Here is a 17,136-nt window from a genome sequence, read left to right as displayed (position 1 = left end):
TAAGGTGCTTCCCTTTATATTATTCTGGGGTTTCTGAAAATAAGTTTTTAAAGTGTATGAGAATGCCTTCACATTTGTTATTTGACATCAACTCTAAAGTTTTGATATACAATTTTAATTCTATTGTAAAAACATTAAAGTTAGGGAGGGATTTGGAAAACTTCATCCTGTGGATGTGAAACTTACTCATCAGAAGCATAAGATGTTATAAAGCATACTGTTGTTATTAGATTAAAATTTTGAGATCTTTAGGTTAAAAAATGATGGTCTGTCCAGTCATATCGAGTATGACTTTTTCCATATCCCTTCAAAATATAGATGACAATGGGCAAACATAAAATAAATGTAATGTTGTCTTTGGTTCATCTCCACAAAAAGTGCACATTATGCTTATATCAGCAAACCTGGAAATTGATTTATTACATGGGTAAATATTATGCAACATTTTAAAATGAACCTCTTTGATCTTATTTGAGAGACAGAATGTGAAGGGACACAACCATGCTCTACGCCAGTTTATTCTTTTACATTACATTACATGTCATTTAGCTGACCCTTTTGTCCAAAGCGACTTACAATAAGTGCATTCAACCTGATGGTACTAGACATAGACCACAGGAATCAAGTAAGTACAGAACTTTAAGAGCCAACTGTCATCGCTACAGGAGTGCTATATGTTAAAGAAGCAAAGAAGAGAAGAAGAGAAAAGAAGAAGAGCATTTTTTTAAATTCATATAGGCCTAGGTGACCATGACTTAACCGAGGTATTGTTGGAAGAGGTATTCTGTTCTATTCTGTGAATCCCAAAAGAACTTTCCTCTGGGGGAAAGCTTATTTTGCCTCTGTAAAATTTTATTGATACGTTTGTTTATGCATTTTTATCCATCATATCAATCCCACACATTTTTAGAGAAGGTATATGAACAGTAACATTTCATCTTCGTCTCAGTGCTATCGCTTTAACGGGACGGGCGGTGACGTTGGGACGGGGAGCCGAGTGCAGGCTGCTGCAGCTGGACTGATTCCCGACCGGGACCAGATCCACACCGTGAGACAGACTGACACACGTCCTGTTATCACCGTTAATCTGAGTCCGCTTCTCAGTCCGCCATGAGGGACTACTCAGCCACTCCGGGCCATCAGGACGCCTGTATGCCGTGCTGCCAAGTTTGCGTCTTCGCCTTTACCGCATTTCTCCTCGTTGCAGAGAGGACGGCGCGTGAGTCTTACCTGGGACACATGCGCGCGCGCACACACACACACACACACACACACACACACACACACACACACGTACACACTCACAACAACACACACACATAAACACGCCCTGCGGACAATAATTACAGTTCAGTATCACTAACTGTGTTGGTTGGTTATGGATATAATGTGGTGGCATGTGTCATGCGCATCCCTGTTGTATGTTATTTGACTTTTATTTGCGTGCGCGTGCACGTGGGTGCGTGCCTTTTCGGCCACAGTCAGGATGCAGTGTGAGACAGTTTTTAGGGCTGCTGCGGATGGATCAGAGATGCACGCATGCTGTAGATGAGACATGATGTCATTTAGTTGATTTTTTAAAACTATCATCCTAAATTCAAAGTTGAACATTAGTTTCCACTTGAGCAGCTGGCTCTGTTGTCATGAATAATAGAGTTAGAGTCTGCAGTCAGCACCAGCGCGCCTCTTTCCTATTTTTATACGCTGCATGTTATGAAATCCTGTATGCAGCAAAACTGCAGACTCATGCCGGTGATTTCCTCAGTTTCTCTTCAAACAGCTGTGTCATTTCAGCTTCTAACAGATCTCTCCTGAATGCAAAACAAAGCGGAGCCATGTTGCGGAGCCATATTTCAGCGCCCTTTTTTTGGAGGTGCATGAATGGACGAGGGGATGGGCGTACCCCATGATGGGGCCTAGTCTGCCAGGCCAGCCCGCCTGTTTGGCAGACATAAAACGGTTCAGATTACATCAGTGGAGGGAGGCAGAGCTGCAGAGCTCAGCCAGGCCAGGAGAGGAGGAGAGGAGTGTGTAACTGAGGAGAGAAGGGAAGAGGAAGCAGCCTCCTGTTAATAAACCTCAGCTGGATGCAGGACAGAGGTCATATGTGGACACTAGGGTTGTCACGATACTAACATTTTCAACTCGATACCGATACTCAGGAAAATATTTGATACTCGATACCATTTTCGATACCACCAGGATAAAAACAAAGACCCCAAAATTTAACAGAAATATTTTTATTAACAAGAAAAATGCAACATGTAAAAATTAACAGAACCACAGGTTAAATATTAATTAAATAATAATAATATGAAATAAGCTTCAGGTCTGAGGTAGTGCAAAAAATAAATGAAATACAATAAACGATAACAATTAGAACAATAATTTGAGGTTGTATGTTGTGCGCAATATTAGGCAAGATTGATAAAAAAATTACAATAACTTAACTTAAGTGTTCATTCCTTGGCTGGGTATCGATACTTTTGAAAATGAGTATTGTATCCGGATACGATGTTTTAGTATCGATACTTTTTTGAGTATCGATACTTTTGACAACCCTAGTGGACACTCACAAGTGTTAGTTGCCCTGTTGTAAACACTGCAACATAAGCAGCATCACACACACTACTGTTAGTCTTTTATATACACTTGCGTTACAATATTAAGAGACAGCTATTTTCATACAGATGCTGTGTGAATGTGAGTTATGAAGTGAAACCATTTTTATGGTCCTGCTTTTCTGTGTAAAGGCGAGGTTTGTACAAACATGCACAATGTGATTTACCTGTATATTTTTTTAGGATTGAAATCATATTACAATTCTCTAAAGCAGCTGCAGACTGAACTGACAGCAACAGCTCACATCCGGATCACAAACAAGACTCATTATGTTCATTAACCATTGATGTGAGTTCTTTATTTTGTACTGTAGCAATATATATTGTAAATGTGTGTGTTTCTGCTCTTTCCCCAGTGATATACTGCTTTGTGTACTATCTGTGGATTGGTCACAACTACTGCTATGCCCATCTCGCTGGCTTCACTGCACTGTTCTTGCTGCCAGGTGAGACAACAACAACAACAACAACAACAGCATATCAATCTAAGTTCAACAGAAATATTTAAGTAGGGGTATTCAATTACAGAGAGGGATAGAATAATGAGAATTGATTATTCTTAAAAGTATTTTAGAGTGGTTAATCATGAACAATAGATGGAGCTAGGGTCATGACTCTCCAAATCCACAATTTGATTTCCTTGTTAATTTAACATTTTTTTCAACACTGTTGGACTGGATTTGTAATGACTGACAGATCATTGTGTTTTTGACCCTGTCATTCACTTTTTCTAATTATTAGAAGAAAAAAAAGGTAGGTCACGTAGTATCAAGTATGGTATAACTGCCATAATTTTTTGAATGTACCACACTTAGATCATATGATCAGATTTTATTGATCACAAATTAAAGATCATTCGTTTGGATAGATAGATAGATAGATAGATAGATAGATAGATAGATAGATAGATAGATAGATAGATAGATAGGTAGGTAGGTAGGAGGTAGGAAGTAGGTAGGTAGGTAGGTAGGTAGGTAGATAGATAGATAGATAGATAGATAGATAGATAGATAGATAGATAGATAGCTAGCTAGATAGATAGATAGATAATATTTACTTCCTTTATTATATTTTGTAACTTTATGTTTCCCAGGTTGGGGCCCTCAGTGGCTCAGTTATCTCTGGTACCTGTCAGATGGACGCATCCGCAGGAAGTCTCTCACCTGGACACACATACTGCACCTGGGTATCTTCAAAAGGTGAGCCAACCTTGTGCATCTTTATTAGTGACTGGATGTATAACAATGCTAGTGCTAACTTGAAAACTTGTTAAACAAGGACAGTTAACAGTAAAAGTCAGACAACTGAACATTTGTTTATGTTTGATGTTTTGATGATGATTATGATTATATATATATACACTACAGGCCAAAAGTTTGGAAGCAACTTAAATGTTCTGTTCACAATGGTTTTCTTAAAAACAGTTTGGATTCTTTGGGTTTCTGGATGTGTTTACTGCATGATCAGACTTTACCTTTATTGAATTGAACCATTTTCCTCAATTGGCCTTTAGGTATGCATTGATGTTACCAGACCTTTGCTGAATAAATGTTAACTAAAGAAAAGAAGGGCTTAGTTTTAGGGTTGAGAAGATTTGGAAGAGTCACAACTTCAGTGCAAAAGTAGAAAACAAATCACAGCTTGCATTATTCGCTTCAGCTCTTTGGCTTTTGAGAGTTTGGATACAAAAATCCCAATAAATCTCAACTGTGTTCATATCTCTGACAAACTACCACAGAAATAAAATTAAAGCAGCAGAGGAAAGAAACAAGAGTACAGATTCATACATTAAGGAAAGAAGGAAACAGAAAGTCTAAGCAATAAAAACCCAAAGACCTCATAATTATAGTAAAAATGTGTTCTAATAAGTGACTCTTTTATAATAATCATGTTTATTTTGTTGCAAAGTATAGCAATGAAACTGATCTTTTTTGTACAAATTTGATCTTGCTTCCAAACTTTTGGTCTGTAGTGTGTATATATATATACCGGTATATAAATATTTATAGTGATGTGCATATTGTGGCCTCTATTTCTCCATCTCCCACTTTTCTTCCCTTTGACCTATCGCTGGCCTCTGCAGGCTGTGGGGGTGCATGTGTCTGTCTGACGAGGATGTGTATGGTGAGATCATGCAGCAGGCTGATGTATCTGCCTTACGTCTGTTTGAGGCCTTGGTAGTCACCCTCCCTCAGACACTGCTGCAGACCTATGTGCTCATCTGCACTGACATAGGAATCAAATCTCCAGGTACAAAGAAACTGAATACCAAATGTGGAAACATGTGTGCAAGGTTGAGAAGGACTTCGACAAAAACAGTCATTTTGCATTGCAGAAAACAGGAGTTGCCAATCTACTATTGCTTGATCAGTCTGTTTGTGTTATTGTGACATTTGGTGAACCTGAACTAACCCTTCAAACCCAAACAAACTAACCAATCAAGGCAGTAGCAGACCAGCAACTTCCATTTTCTGTGAGGTAAAATTACTGTTTTTGTCAATGGAGTCTGGTAACTTTAAAGAGGGCTTCAATAACAGCTTCAGTTCCTCCTGTGTAAACTTAAACAGGGCTGTCTGACCGCAAAGTAAAGTAGTGAAAATATTATGAATATAGTGTTAACTTTTTCTCACATAAGGGAGTATGGGTACCTTATACAACCCCACTGTTAAACAGCTGAGCTATCCCTTAAATCAAACCAATTTATCCACTATTTAGAGTGTGCATGTGCAGAAGACTCATATCTGATATACAATATGCATATAGCATTATAATATGTCTCTTCTCTGCCTACTTCCTCCTCCCTCTACTTTCAGCCTTAGCATGTTTTGTGGTGTGTTTGTTATCTCTGGCCTGGGCCTTGGTCCTCTACGCCAGAGCCTGCTCTCTCATCAGACCAGGACACCTACAAATGACGCCTGCTGCCATTCTCTGTCGACTTCTGTGGAGGGTGGGCATATATACACAATCTTCAGCCAATATGCCTAACATACACCCTTAATATCACAGTCTAGATTGAATGAGCGGTATATTTATTTACCTGTGTTTGGCTTTGTTTATGTGTCTCTGTCTGCAGGTCAGTATGTTGGGATCTCGGTTTGCCATTCTCATGCTCTTCACACGTATCTTCAAGCAATGGGTCCTGGGAGTCATTGGTAAGTCTGGATGCCAAGGTTTCATCTCTATGCTCATACTTTTTTGACTTGACAAAGGGCGAAGGTGAGAACACCCTCTTATCTCCTGTACTCAGGTTGTCTAAATTAGTGTGTTTAGCTAGCCTGGGTATACCTATACTGTCTTGCGCGCTCGATTTCATTTCGAACTGCGATAGGGTCTGGCAACTACGGCCGTTTCTTAGCCCTGTTTTAGGGATCCAATCACAGAACGGGGAGAGACGGCAAGGCGATGACGCATACTATTCGACAGATGGAAGCTTGTAGTTTTGTAGTTTTCTTACGGATCCAACATGGCTGCAGCAGACGCGAAACTCTCTTTAGATCTAGCTGTAGACGGCGTATTAAATAGTTTAGAGCGAAAGTTGATTTTAAAAGAAGAACAACAATTAACTTTACACTCTTGTTTCACCGCGAAAAAGGATGTTTTAGCCTTGCTTCCGACAGGATTTGGCCAAAGCCTAATCTACCAACAAGCCCCGTTACCATTTGCTGCTGTAACGCCGGTGATCTCGCTACGAGCCGGGGGACAGCGGAGCTGCCCAGAGACCCACAGCAGCTCGTCTATTGGCCATAAAATCAGTGGATGTGTGTGGCTGAATGACATGAGGGGGAATAAGGCGTAAAAATAAATAATCTTGCAGAAAGGAGAACTGGCAAAGACATACACACACACACACACATACACACAGACACACCAACACTGCCGGTAGACTGTGAGCAGCCAGAGTCAGAACATGCTGCAGAAAAACGTTGCAGAAGCACAACTGAGCATTTTAGTCTCAAAGTAGAGATGGGCTAGTTTGGCTATGTAAACATCAATTTCTGTCGTTCTACATATGTCATCTGGTATAACTGATACGATTTGCTGAGAGCTACGTATAGACGATTTTGATAGACATTCGTAGCGCCCAATAAACGGCTCTGGAGGATCGTAAACCACGCCTCCTCTACGGAGAAATGAATGGCTGGTTTCCAGACTAATCTCATTTGTGATTAGTCTGCCGTTAGCCAGGCTAGTGTTTAGGTACTAAAAGTTGAAAATGTAAATGGTTGTGTGTGTGTCTCAGGTGTGCACTGGCTGGGTGCAACTTTCTGGATGGTGTCCCAGCAGACCGACATCATACGTTCAACTAGTCGATGGAGAATCTTCAACCTGGTTCTTGGAGCTATTCACATCTTCTTGTTTCTCAATGTGAAGTATGGTCAATCCAGATACCGCATGGCTGGGTTCTATCTGGTACGTGTGTGTTTGTGGTCAATTGATGCCTGTTAGGTAGACATAACTTCCTTTTCGGGTAGGGCCATTGACAAAACAGTAACACACACAATACACAACATTTGAGACTCTTAAGGGTGCTTTTACAACCCAAAGTTTAGTCAGTTTCAATCAAACTCTGGTGTGGTCAAAATCGTTGTTACGGTTTGTTTGGTTGTGCTCCAATCGTAATCTGGTGCAGACCAAAACAACCCGTCTGAGACCACATGCAAGAGGAGGTCTCTCGCAAGTCCTACAAAGCCTAGTGTGGTTCGATTGCACTGTGAACGTGATCCGACCCAGTTATAGGAAATTAACCAAAACACAGCAGGTTGTGGGCTAGCTACATGGGCATTTTATGAGATGCAACATGATGCAGAGAGGACTGACTTGGACTTCACCAGTCCGATGTTTGATTGACATCTGGTCCAGAACACATATAGGAGATGCTGAATAAAGTCCACAAAAACAATGGTGTTTATAAGATCATTCGGGATCAACCAGAGGAGAAAGTTGCAGAGTCAAGGTAATATTTTCATGGTGCGTTCGTCTTCTATAGAGGAATTCTATTGGGGAAAGTGTAAATATTAAAAAAACATGAATCACAATACAGACATGAGTTATGTATGAGATAGTGAAAACATGTAAAGTGCATGTAAGGGCTACTTGCATTTAAAAGTTAAATGTGATACAAAAATGTATTTAAAATGTTAAAAAACTAATCATCCCTTTCTTATTATTCAAATATTTTTATTGGCTTTTTATGCTGAAAACACATACAACACAATCAACAAGACCGCAAACAGCAGTCACAAAATATATGGAAAATAAAGCCACAACAATAACATAAATATATATGTATAAAACAGAAAATGTATAGTAATGATGATAATAATAATAATATTAAAAGCAACAATAATAAAAAATAAAGCGTACAAATTCTAACCCATTACAGAGATTGTGAGTCAATTAAGTAGTAGTCTCAGTGTCCCTAGCCGGGAATTCCAAATTGTAGTAGTTCAAAAATGGCTGCCAAACATTGTAAAACCTCTAGGTTGATCCCCTGATTGAGTGTTTCAACTTCTCAAGTTTCAAATGCACCATTACATCCCCAACCCAGCGCCTGTGCGTGGGAGGCCTAACCGATTTCCAATTATACAAAATAAGGCACCTGGCTAGTAGGGATGAAAAGGCGATGGCATCCGACTGTGCCCCAGATATTGCGACCTCAGCAGGGTCCACACCAAACAATGCAATTTCAGGTGCAGGGCCTATCTTTTTGCTGCAGATATAAGAAAATGCGTCAAAAATTGAGGACCAAAGTTGTATCTAATCATCCCTTTCTGTTCATTCTTCTTCAGGCCATGTTCATAGAGAACGCTTTTCTTCTTCTGGCCTCGTCATGGTTGTTTACCATGGTGTCCTGGGACACTGTGGGAATCCCAGCTGCAATCTTCTGCAGCTTCCTCATTGGTGAGACTCACAGCTACACTGTATAAAAACATGCTAGTGGCTCTGTGAAACCGCACTTCAGCACAGCTGTGCTTTGAAATAAATGCTAATGTGGGCATGCTAACTGATAATGTCAATCTGCTGAAGTTCAGCAAGTATGTTCACATAATTAGTTTAGCAAGCTAACTATTGCTTTTAGTACTGAACAAAAAGCAAATGTTATTGGTTTTGCGTTATTTGGACATAAACCAAAGTATTGAACCTATTAAATATTCACCAGATGGATGTGCTAGATAAAAGTTAAGAATTCACCAAACTTATCACAGTTCATGCCAGGGGGAACGTATCTGTCTGCACCAAATGTCATGACGTTACATTCAGGAGTTGTCCTGATATTTCACTCCAAACCACCAAAGTCAACCTCCTTGTGGCGCTACAAGTCAGACAATCACCATTTTTTATGGATACAATATCTGGGAACCACAAATCTCTTTACAGAATTTTGAAGGAATCCATCAGGTAGATGTTGAGATATATTAAACTGGATAACTGAAAATGTCAACTTTTTGTAGCGCTACAGAAAAAGTCAGGTGATCAAAGTTAGTAGGATTCCTCCTCTGGAGAGCATGTCTGTACAAACGTACATCTTTTTATGTTAAATGCAAAGCACTTTCCAGTTGGAGGATGGTTCACAGATCGTAGACCCAACTACACACAACATAGCACCCTTGCAGGCTTTTAACTGGCTCAACATGTAGTCGGAGCTCTGAAAGATTTTGTATTGAAAAATGCCTCCACACCAGGCAAGTTGGTCAAGTTGTCCAAGTTGTCAAAAATATTTTTTCTTCTTTTTATATAGATTACATCCATTTTGCGATGTTGAGCAGGATCAACCAACCCTGTGATATAGTCCCGTTCTTGTATTTCTAATTCACTCTATATATGACTTTATCACTTCCTGCTCTCCGTCTGAATTTTGTGTGCCATAATAGTCATATGATGCAAACAAGCTATTGTGTTCTGCATGGCGTTATGTATATGTATAATATATGTATGTTTATATACGTGTGCAAATACATTCTCTGTTTCACTATCTGTTTCTATTGACTTGTTCCCCTCTCTCTCCAGGAGTGATAGCGTTGGTGCTGTACTATCGATTCCTCCATCCAAAGTCCTTTGAGATTTTCCAGAGTATTCGCCACAGGGGGATAGGAGGAGCCTGCACTGAGCGTGGATCTACACTGTCCCTGGAGGAGAAAGTCACACCCACTTTCCATCGCCATGCAACATTGTCTGGTCTGTTAGAGATCTATCTATCTATCTATCTATCTATCTATCTATCTGTCTGTCTGTCTGTGTGTCTGTCTGTCTGTCTGTCTGTCTGTCTGTCTGTCTATCTATCTGTCTGTCTGTCTGTCTGTCTGTCTGTCTGTCTGTCTGTCTGTCATACAGGGTTCATAAGGGTGCTTGAAATCCTTGAAAATGCTTAAATTTTAATGTTGTATTTTCAAGGTTTGAAAAGTACTTGGGTTTTGGACAAAGTGCTTGGAAATGCTTGAAATTCTTACAGTATTTCTCTTGCAATCTGACTATAGATAATCACATGTTCAATGAAAAAATACTAAATTGAATATTGAGATTAGCAAACTGTACTTTTGGTTGTTAAAAATGTAAAACCATCACTGTTGGTATGGTTGAGTGAAATTACCCTTTTAGTATGTAAGTACTCATCTAAAACATGCAACTTACAACCGTTGAAAGGTCCTGGAAAAGCTTGTAAATGGACCTTGAAAAGCCTTGAAAAGTGCTTGAATTTGACCACTCAAAAAGTGTATGAACCTTGGTCATAATGACTATGGTTGTTAATCTAATCAGGAGGTGGGACCCTCATGGATCTTCCTATCCAATGGGAAGGCTGGAAACATCATCACTGGCTGCTGATTCGCTTGGCGATGAAGACAGGGGATGTCACTAAAATCTGGTCGTCGTATGGCGAGGGGGGACTAGCCGGACTGATGGGTCTGTCTGAAGAGCTGCACTCCCCTGATGAACATCGAGTCCCTCGTGTGCGTATTGGTTTGAGACTTTCTGATCTACTAAACAAGTGTGAATTTCAGCAGAGATATTGAATGTCAGCTTCCTAAATCTGTACTTCATGGATGCAGCATGTGTGATATATTTTATTATTACATAAAAGGGTGTCTAATTTTTTTTTCTTCTGTGATTTGCCAGGTTCCACTTGTTCAGCCACATGTTCCTCAGATCACACAACTTCCACATCCAGCCCCTCAACCAGCTCCACCACAGGTGAGCCAGGCTCCACAGCAAGATCTTTGTTTCATCTGCCCCCCTTATCTTCACTTAAAATGACACACAGTGACTCAGAGATTCTGGTTCAACTAATCCTTTCAGTTTGTCCGTCTGCAGTCTGAGGCTCAGCTGTCTGTCTTGTCCCCAGGTGCAAGAGGTGGTCCAGCCACCAAAGCCAGTTCCCTCCACTGTAATAGCCCGGCCAGTGAGAAGAGCTCCACCCACAACTATCCAGGATATGAGAACCTTTCCAGAGATCATCCCGGTCCAGGAGGTCATTATGGAGGAGAGTGCTGAAGACGAGTCCAGCGCTGCACCATCAGAGAAAGGTTGGATGTCAAATAATCACTGAACCCTGCTGGAGCACAAGCACAAAGACACACAGAGCAGCAAATAGTATAATAACTAGGGCCGGGACTTTAACGCGTTCATTTTTGTGTAATTAATAAATCTTAATTAACGTGTAAAAAAAATTGACCCATTTTAATCGCACTTATTTTTGCACCGCGGAACGTTTCTCACTGGATGAGTTTCAGGCGGACCGATTATACTGGAGCACCAACTAGCGTTCATGAGTTCAGACAACAACAAACCACAGTGAACATGAAGGAAGAAGCTGATGAGACGCTTTGGTTGGCCCCGTGGATGATGGGACATTTTGTTACAAAAAATCAACGAATGGAAGCGTCGATAAGAGCATGATTGTGTTGCTATGCAACAAGGAATTCACATATCACCGCAGCACATCGAGCCTCAAGTATCATCTCAATGCAAAACATATAGCAGCTAGCGGCTAGTGTGGTAGCTAGCGTGGATCGTGTTTTACTTAAAAAACCAAAGTATTATAGTTTACAGAAGGTCTACCTACCTATAGGCTACCTGAATTTCTGAAATGTACTATATTTCTAAATATGCTATTGCTACACTTATGGCAAAAATTGCACTGGTCTGTTGGACTTGAACAAAAATAAACCATATTTTTGTTGCTTAAGCTTATGTATTCAGTCATTATTCAATGGTATACTAAAAATCCATGTGAAAAAAATTACTTCTCACTGTTCTCAGGTCAAATATTTATATGCGATTAAAATGCGATTAATTTCGATTAATTAATTACAAAGCCTCTAATTAATTAGATTAATTTTTTTAAACGAGTCTCGGCCCTAATAATAACCTTATCCCAATCTCACACTTTTATCTATTAGGGAGAGAACATAGACACTAGTGATGTGTCGGTCGCGAACTCTTTAAAGTGAACGATGGGAGCCAGCTCACGTCCTTCAGTGAGCCGTTCTTCTTCTTTCTTTTTTTTTGGGAGGAGGAGACAAGCAGAGAGGAGAGAGAGGAGTGAAGGCCAGAGAGGAATGTAGTTTAGTGAAAGTCTAAAAAGAAGTAGCATTTTGACACTTGTGACAACATGAAAGCACAGTGTAGGATTTGTGAAGTGAAGCTCTCCTTTCGAACAGGGTCCACTAATAACTTACACAGACATTGGAGAACTGTACATCCAACAGTTCAGTTGGAAGAAAACAGGCAGGCTAGCATGCTGATTCTCCTACTACTCCACCTGTTGCTCCTGCCATTAAAATGTCGACAGCTGTCTTTTATTAATTATAGGCATTTTATATCTGCTTTGTGTAGCAGAGTGGTTCTTCAAGCAAGTTATAGAGTTACAAGGGATTTTACAACTGTAAATGCAATTGGCTACAGCAATTTATTAAAATGTAAGCAATGTATGTGTTCAAATACAAATCCCAAGTCAAAATTTTTAGCTGTTCTTGGAGAGCTGAGCCAAATGATTCCCATCACTAATAGACACTGTGTTTTATTCATAGTTACAGCTCCCTTCATTCACTTCCCCTCAGCCCTTGGTGTTATGTTACAGCAAGAAAGGCACCTTTGAGAGCAGAGAGAAAATGGGCGAAGGAGAAGTTTGGGATTTAAATTAGACGCCCCTGCCTTTGTACACTCACAAAACCATCATGTATTAATGCTATACTGATTTTCACAAATCATGAGAAATAACTGCAGACTCAGTCTCTATATACATTTATTTTGTAATCTGTATCTTTATTATCATAACAATTATTGCTATGCGCTAATGCTATCTTGAAAAAAATAAATACATTATTTAACCTTTATTTAACCAGGGAATATCCCATTGAGATTAAGAACCTCTTTTTCAAGGGGGCCCTGGCCAAGAGGCAGCAAACACAGAATACAGTTACATATTTACATAAGATACAGACCTCAAACACGTCATGAGAAACAAGTGCATGTTGTGGAATTGGCGTCAATAACTCTTAGTTTGGATTTAAAAGTGCTCAAAGAAACGAAGTCAGTTAGTTTCCAGTCTTTCTGTAGCATATTCCAGCATTAGGTGCAGAGTAAACAAATGCCCTTTTGCCCAACTCTGCACGAGCAGAAGGGACAGAAAGCAACAATTGATCTTGTGAACGAAGAGAATAAGATCCAGCATTTCTCACAGTAATTAAGGTGCAAATGTATGAAGGCAGCAGTCCCAATATTGCCTTATAAATGAAAGTATACCAATGACTAGCCCTTGGAGTGGCCAGAGCAGGCCATCCTACCCCAGAGTATCATTCACAATGGTGAGTGGACATCTTACAGTTAGTAATGAAGCTCAAAGAAGCATGATAAACAGTATCAATCATTCTAAGACATTGAGCAGCAGCATTCATGTACAAAAGAGTTCCGTAATCCAACACAGGTAAAAATGTTGCAGTGACAAGACGTTTTTTTACATTAAAAGAAAAACACAACTTATTTCGAAAATAAAAACTCAATTTTAGCCTCAGCTTCTTCACAAGATTTTCTATGTGTGGCTTGAAGGTGAGTGAGTCATCAATTAAGACTCCTAAGTATTTATAGATATGAACCACCTCTATTTCGCTGCCCCCAAGAGTGGACACTGGGGGAACCATTTGAGGCAATTTTTTTACTGTTAGAAAATAACATAAGCTTTGTTTTATCGGCATTGAGAACCAGTTTCAAGCGAATTAATGAGTGTACAGCTACAAAAGCTTTCTGCAAAGATTCCACAACCTGAACAAGAGTTGATCCATAGCAGTAAATAACTGTGTCGTCAGCATAGAAATACACATTTGCACAATCAATGGATTAACAGACAATGGGGGAGAAGTTGTTGGCCAGACACTGAGAGAACTCAGTAGAGCTGAAAGGAACTGCAGACGAGTCGTCATGATCTGTTGTAGATATAAAGATATTCATCATAGCTGCTTTAAGTGTGGTCATTTGAGGTATTTGTTCACATGCAATGTAAATGTGAAATGTGCCGCTGTTGCACAAAGGTGTTTACACAGTAGCACATATACAACTATGCACTCTCTGGTCACTGAGTGCACTCACAGTCTGAACATACCGTTGCTACTTTACCAAATCTTTTAATCTTAACTTTGAAATGTTTATACTTAAGAGTGGCATGGATGTTAATTGATTCACTCCTTGCTAAAGCAAACTGAGTTTAGACTTTTTGTAAGCATTCAAACAAATAATTTGTCCTTTTTAAATTGGAATGTTATAATATAAATCCCTAGTATGGTATTACCTGTAGATCTGTATTAAACACGCTTTAATGTGTTTTCATTTTCAAAGGAGAAGAGGACTTTCAGAGTGCTGCCTACGGCTCACCAACACCTTCATCTCCACGGCAACCAGGCAGCCTCCGCCACATCGACAGCAACGCCGCATCCCTGACCGAAGCCTCGTCCTCCGTAGGTTCCCTGGACATCAAGACTCCCGGCTGGTCACCTGAGCGACGTTCCCCTCTCCTGATCGGTTCCCCGGAGAAAAAACCAGCGCTCCCCGGAGAATCCAGCACCACACTGTACTTCAGTGCAGATGCACAGTCTCCCTCCAGTGGGAGCTATCTTGGCTGGGGCTCCGAGTTGTCGCCCATCTCCACCTACAGAAGTCCCTACCGGATCAGGGAGGCTCGTTTTATTACATCCACCCCACGCCTCGAGCCTCGAGCTGGGGCCGAAAGTCCTGGTCCTTCCCCTGTTGTTATCATCCCTGCCACTCCTGGTACAACGCCAGGCCCCACCCCAGGTGGAACCCCTGGTGCGTCAACTCCTTCAGCTTCTACACCTGCAGCTTCGACTCCTGGTGCTTCGACTCCTGGTGCTTCAACTCCTGCAGCTTCGACTCCTGGTGCTACAACACCCGGTACTCCAATCGTTCCACTCACTCCACTCTCCCACGCTCGCAAACAGCTGGTCCAGTTTGTGGACAGTAGAGAGAGAATGGTGTAAGGAGGATGGGGGGTGAAGGGGAAGAACAACTGGGTGGGCAGTGATGTATTTTTTAATTTAGCAGTTAAGGGTATACATGAATTCATACATTATCTAACCTGGGGAATGCTTGGTGCAGGGCCTTTTAGCTCAGTCATGGGGGGATATATGTAGAACCTGATAATATAATAAATTCCCGATAATGTAATAACCCCAATAATGTTCTAAAAATCTGCACTTGAGTCCATTGAAAATGTAATAAAACCTGATAATGTAATAACTTCCCGATAATGTAATAAAGTGCATTTCCCAATAATGTAATACACTTTTTACCAATAATGTAATAAAGTATAACACCGAGCACCTTTAGATGTCAAGAAGCTGTTGAATGCATTCGTGTGTCATGGATACCTCGTTTGTGAAAAACGGATGAACGGGTCAAAAGTTAATAAACATTCAACTTTGACCTGTTGGTGGCGCTAGAGCTCTTGAGCTAGAGTTGCCTACACAGTATCACCACTTGAAACCAAGTAATGGGTGGTCTGCTGTTAAATTATTACAATATTGGGGAATTATTACATTATCAGGACTTGAGAAATTAAGGCTAACCTGATAATGTAATAACCTCCCATTAATGTTATACTTTATTACATTATTGGTAAAACAAAAAGTGTATTACATTATTGGGAAATGCACTTTATTACATTATCGGGAAGTTATTACATTATCAGGTTTTATTACATTTTCAATGGACTCAAGTGCAGATTTATATTATATTATCGGGGTTATTACATTATCAGGAATTCATTACATTATCAGGTTGTACAATATACAATATAATATCATCATTTATGTTTTTCCTTGACATATAAATACAAAGATTGAATTTGCAGAATAAATAGGATGCATAGGTAGCACACTTTGACAACAACTGCAGGGACATTGGCTAATTCAGAGTCCTGCACAGGTCCAGCTTTGCAAACCTGCACAAACGAACCTGTACCAAAATGGATCTATTACCTGCAATTATCTCCAAGTCCAATCCAAATATAAGTCCTGCAACCCGACACATGATATAAGACACAGTCCCTCACTTTAAATTGCTTTATTTTTACTACCTGTGCTCCTGCTGCTATGCATGTGTTTCCTCTGCAACTCTGTGTCAAGCTTGTGTCAAGCAAAAACATTTTGGCACTTTTTACAAGCAGCAAAGCCTTTTCTTTCAGTCTCTGATCACACCAAAGTTCTCCCAAACATCTGACCTGGCCTACAACAAGTCATTGTCAATAACTGGCTATGTTTGATGTAATGTACTAGCTAGCAGCTAGCTTACATTGCTGTCAGATCAGTGACTTCCCATTCAGCTTGTTATATTAGCTCATTTTAATGTAAAACCAATTTCTGATTCCTCCAGAACTTTTTTTTTCTTCGAATATTTTATTGTAGTACACTTTTACCAATGCCCATATCTGTACATTTATGTGAATATATTTTTACATATCACACAAGTTTTTTCATCGGGTACCTGTCAGGGACAGCTGGGTACCCAACCTGTTGCAGGAATCTGGATCAGTTCTTAATAGTGTCTTTTCAGTTCTGTAGAACCAATTGATGGAGTTAAAATATTACTACAGATCTTTTTTTTTTTTTTTTTTTTTTTACAGAGAATGTATCTGGGTTACTCATCAAAAGAAAACACAGATACAGATTCACAGGTGCTAATGAATGTAGGCAATCCGTTTTTATTCATTTACATTTACACTTGGTAGTTTTTAACCACAGAAATCCTAATGCAGTTATTCAGGCAGTGGAGACAGCTGAAATTACCTCTGATGAAATTTCGGAGCAAACTGGTTGTTAAAATAATCCTAATTACAGTATGACACAATTATTATGAATTGTGATGAAACAATCAAGGCAGTTCCTTAACTGGTTACTGGATCTTAATGAAGATGAATTTTCAAAATAAACCAGGTAATTAATCAAGTTTACAAACACCAAACATGCTGAATCTCGCCAATGCCAGTCTCTTTTCTTACATTGGTGAGTCT

At 39.9% G+C, this 17,136-nt stretch overlaps 1 protein-coding gene across 1 annotated transcript; it reads left to right on the top strand.

Annotated features, from left to right (window-relative positions):
• Nucleotides 1-1,079: 1,079 nt before the first annotated feature.
• On the top strand, nt 1,080-15,377 carry LOC131990568 (XK-related protein 5-like). The gene is made up of 13 exons (XM_059355653.1): nt 1,080-1,219; nt 2,978-3,067; nt 3,715-3,820; nt 4,705-4,871; nt 5,435-5,568; nt 5,695-5,773; nt 6,862-7,031; nt 8,411-8,522; nt 9,630-9,797; nt 10,377-10,567; nt 10,734-10,808; nt 10,960-11,140; nt 14,448-15,377. Exons 1-13 carry the CDS (start codon nt 1,111-1,113, stop codon nt 15,104-15,106), a joined length of 2,241 nt encoding a protein of 746 aa, XP_059211636.1. The 5' UTR covers nt 1,080-1,110; the 3' UTR covers nt 15,107-15,377.
• The last annotated feature ends 1,759 nt before the right edge of the window (nt 15,378-17,136 follow it).

The sequence above is a fragment of the Centropristis striata genome, chromosome 2 (assembly GCF_030273125.1).
Source record: "Centropristis striata isolate RG_2023a ecotype Rhode Island chromosome 2, C.striata_1.0, whole genome shotgun sequence".
Classification (NCBI taxonomy): domain Eukaryota; kingdom Metazoa; phylum Chordata; class Actinopteri; order Perciformes; family Serranidae; genus Centropristis; species Centropristis striata.
The sequence above is the reverse complement of the archived record's forward strand: the minus strand, read 5'-3'. Positions and strand labels throughout refer to the sequence as shown.

Coding starts and splice junctions, on each gene's coding strand:
- LOC131990568 (XM_059355653.1), top strand. CDS start 1,111: ATGAGGGACTACTCAGCCACTCCGGGCCATCAGGACGCCTGTATGCCG. Junction 5,569..5,694: donor TCTGTCGACTTCTGTGGAGG/GTGGGCATATAT, acceptor CTCTGTCTGCAG/GTCAGTATGTTGGGATCTCG. Junction 11,141..14,447: donor CGCTGCACCATCAGAGAAAG/GTTGGATGTCAA, acceptor TCATTTTCAAAG/GAGAAGAGGACTTTCAGAGT.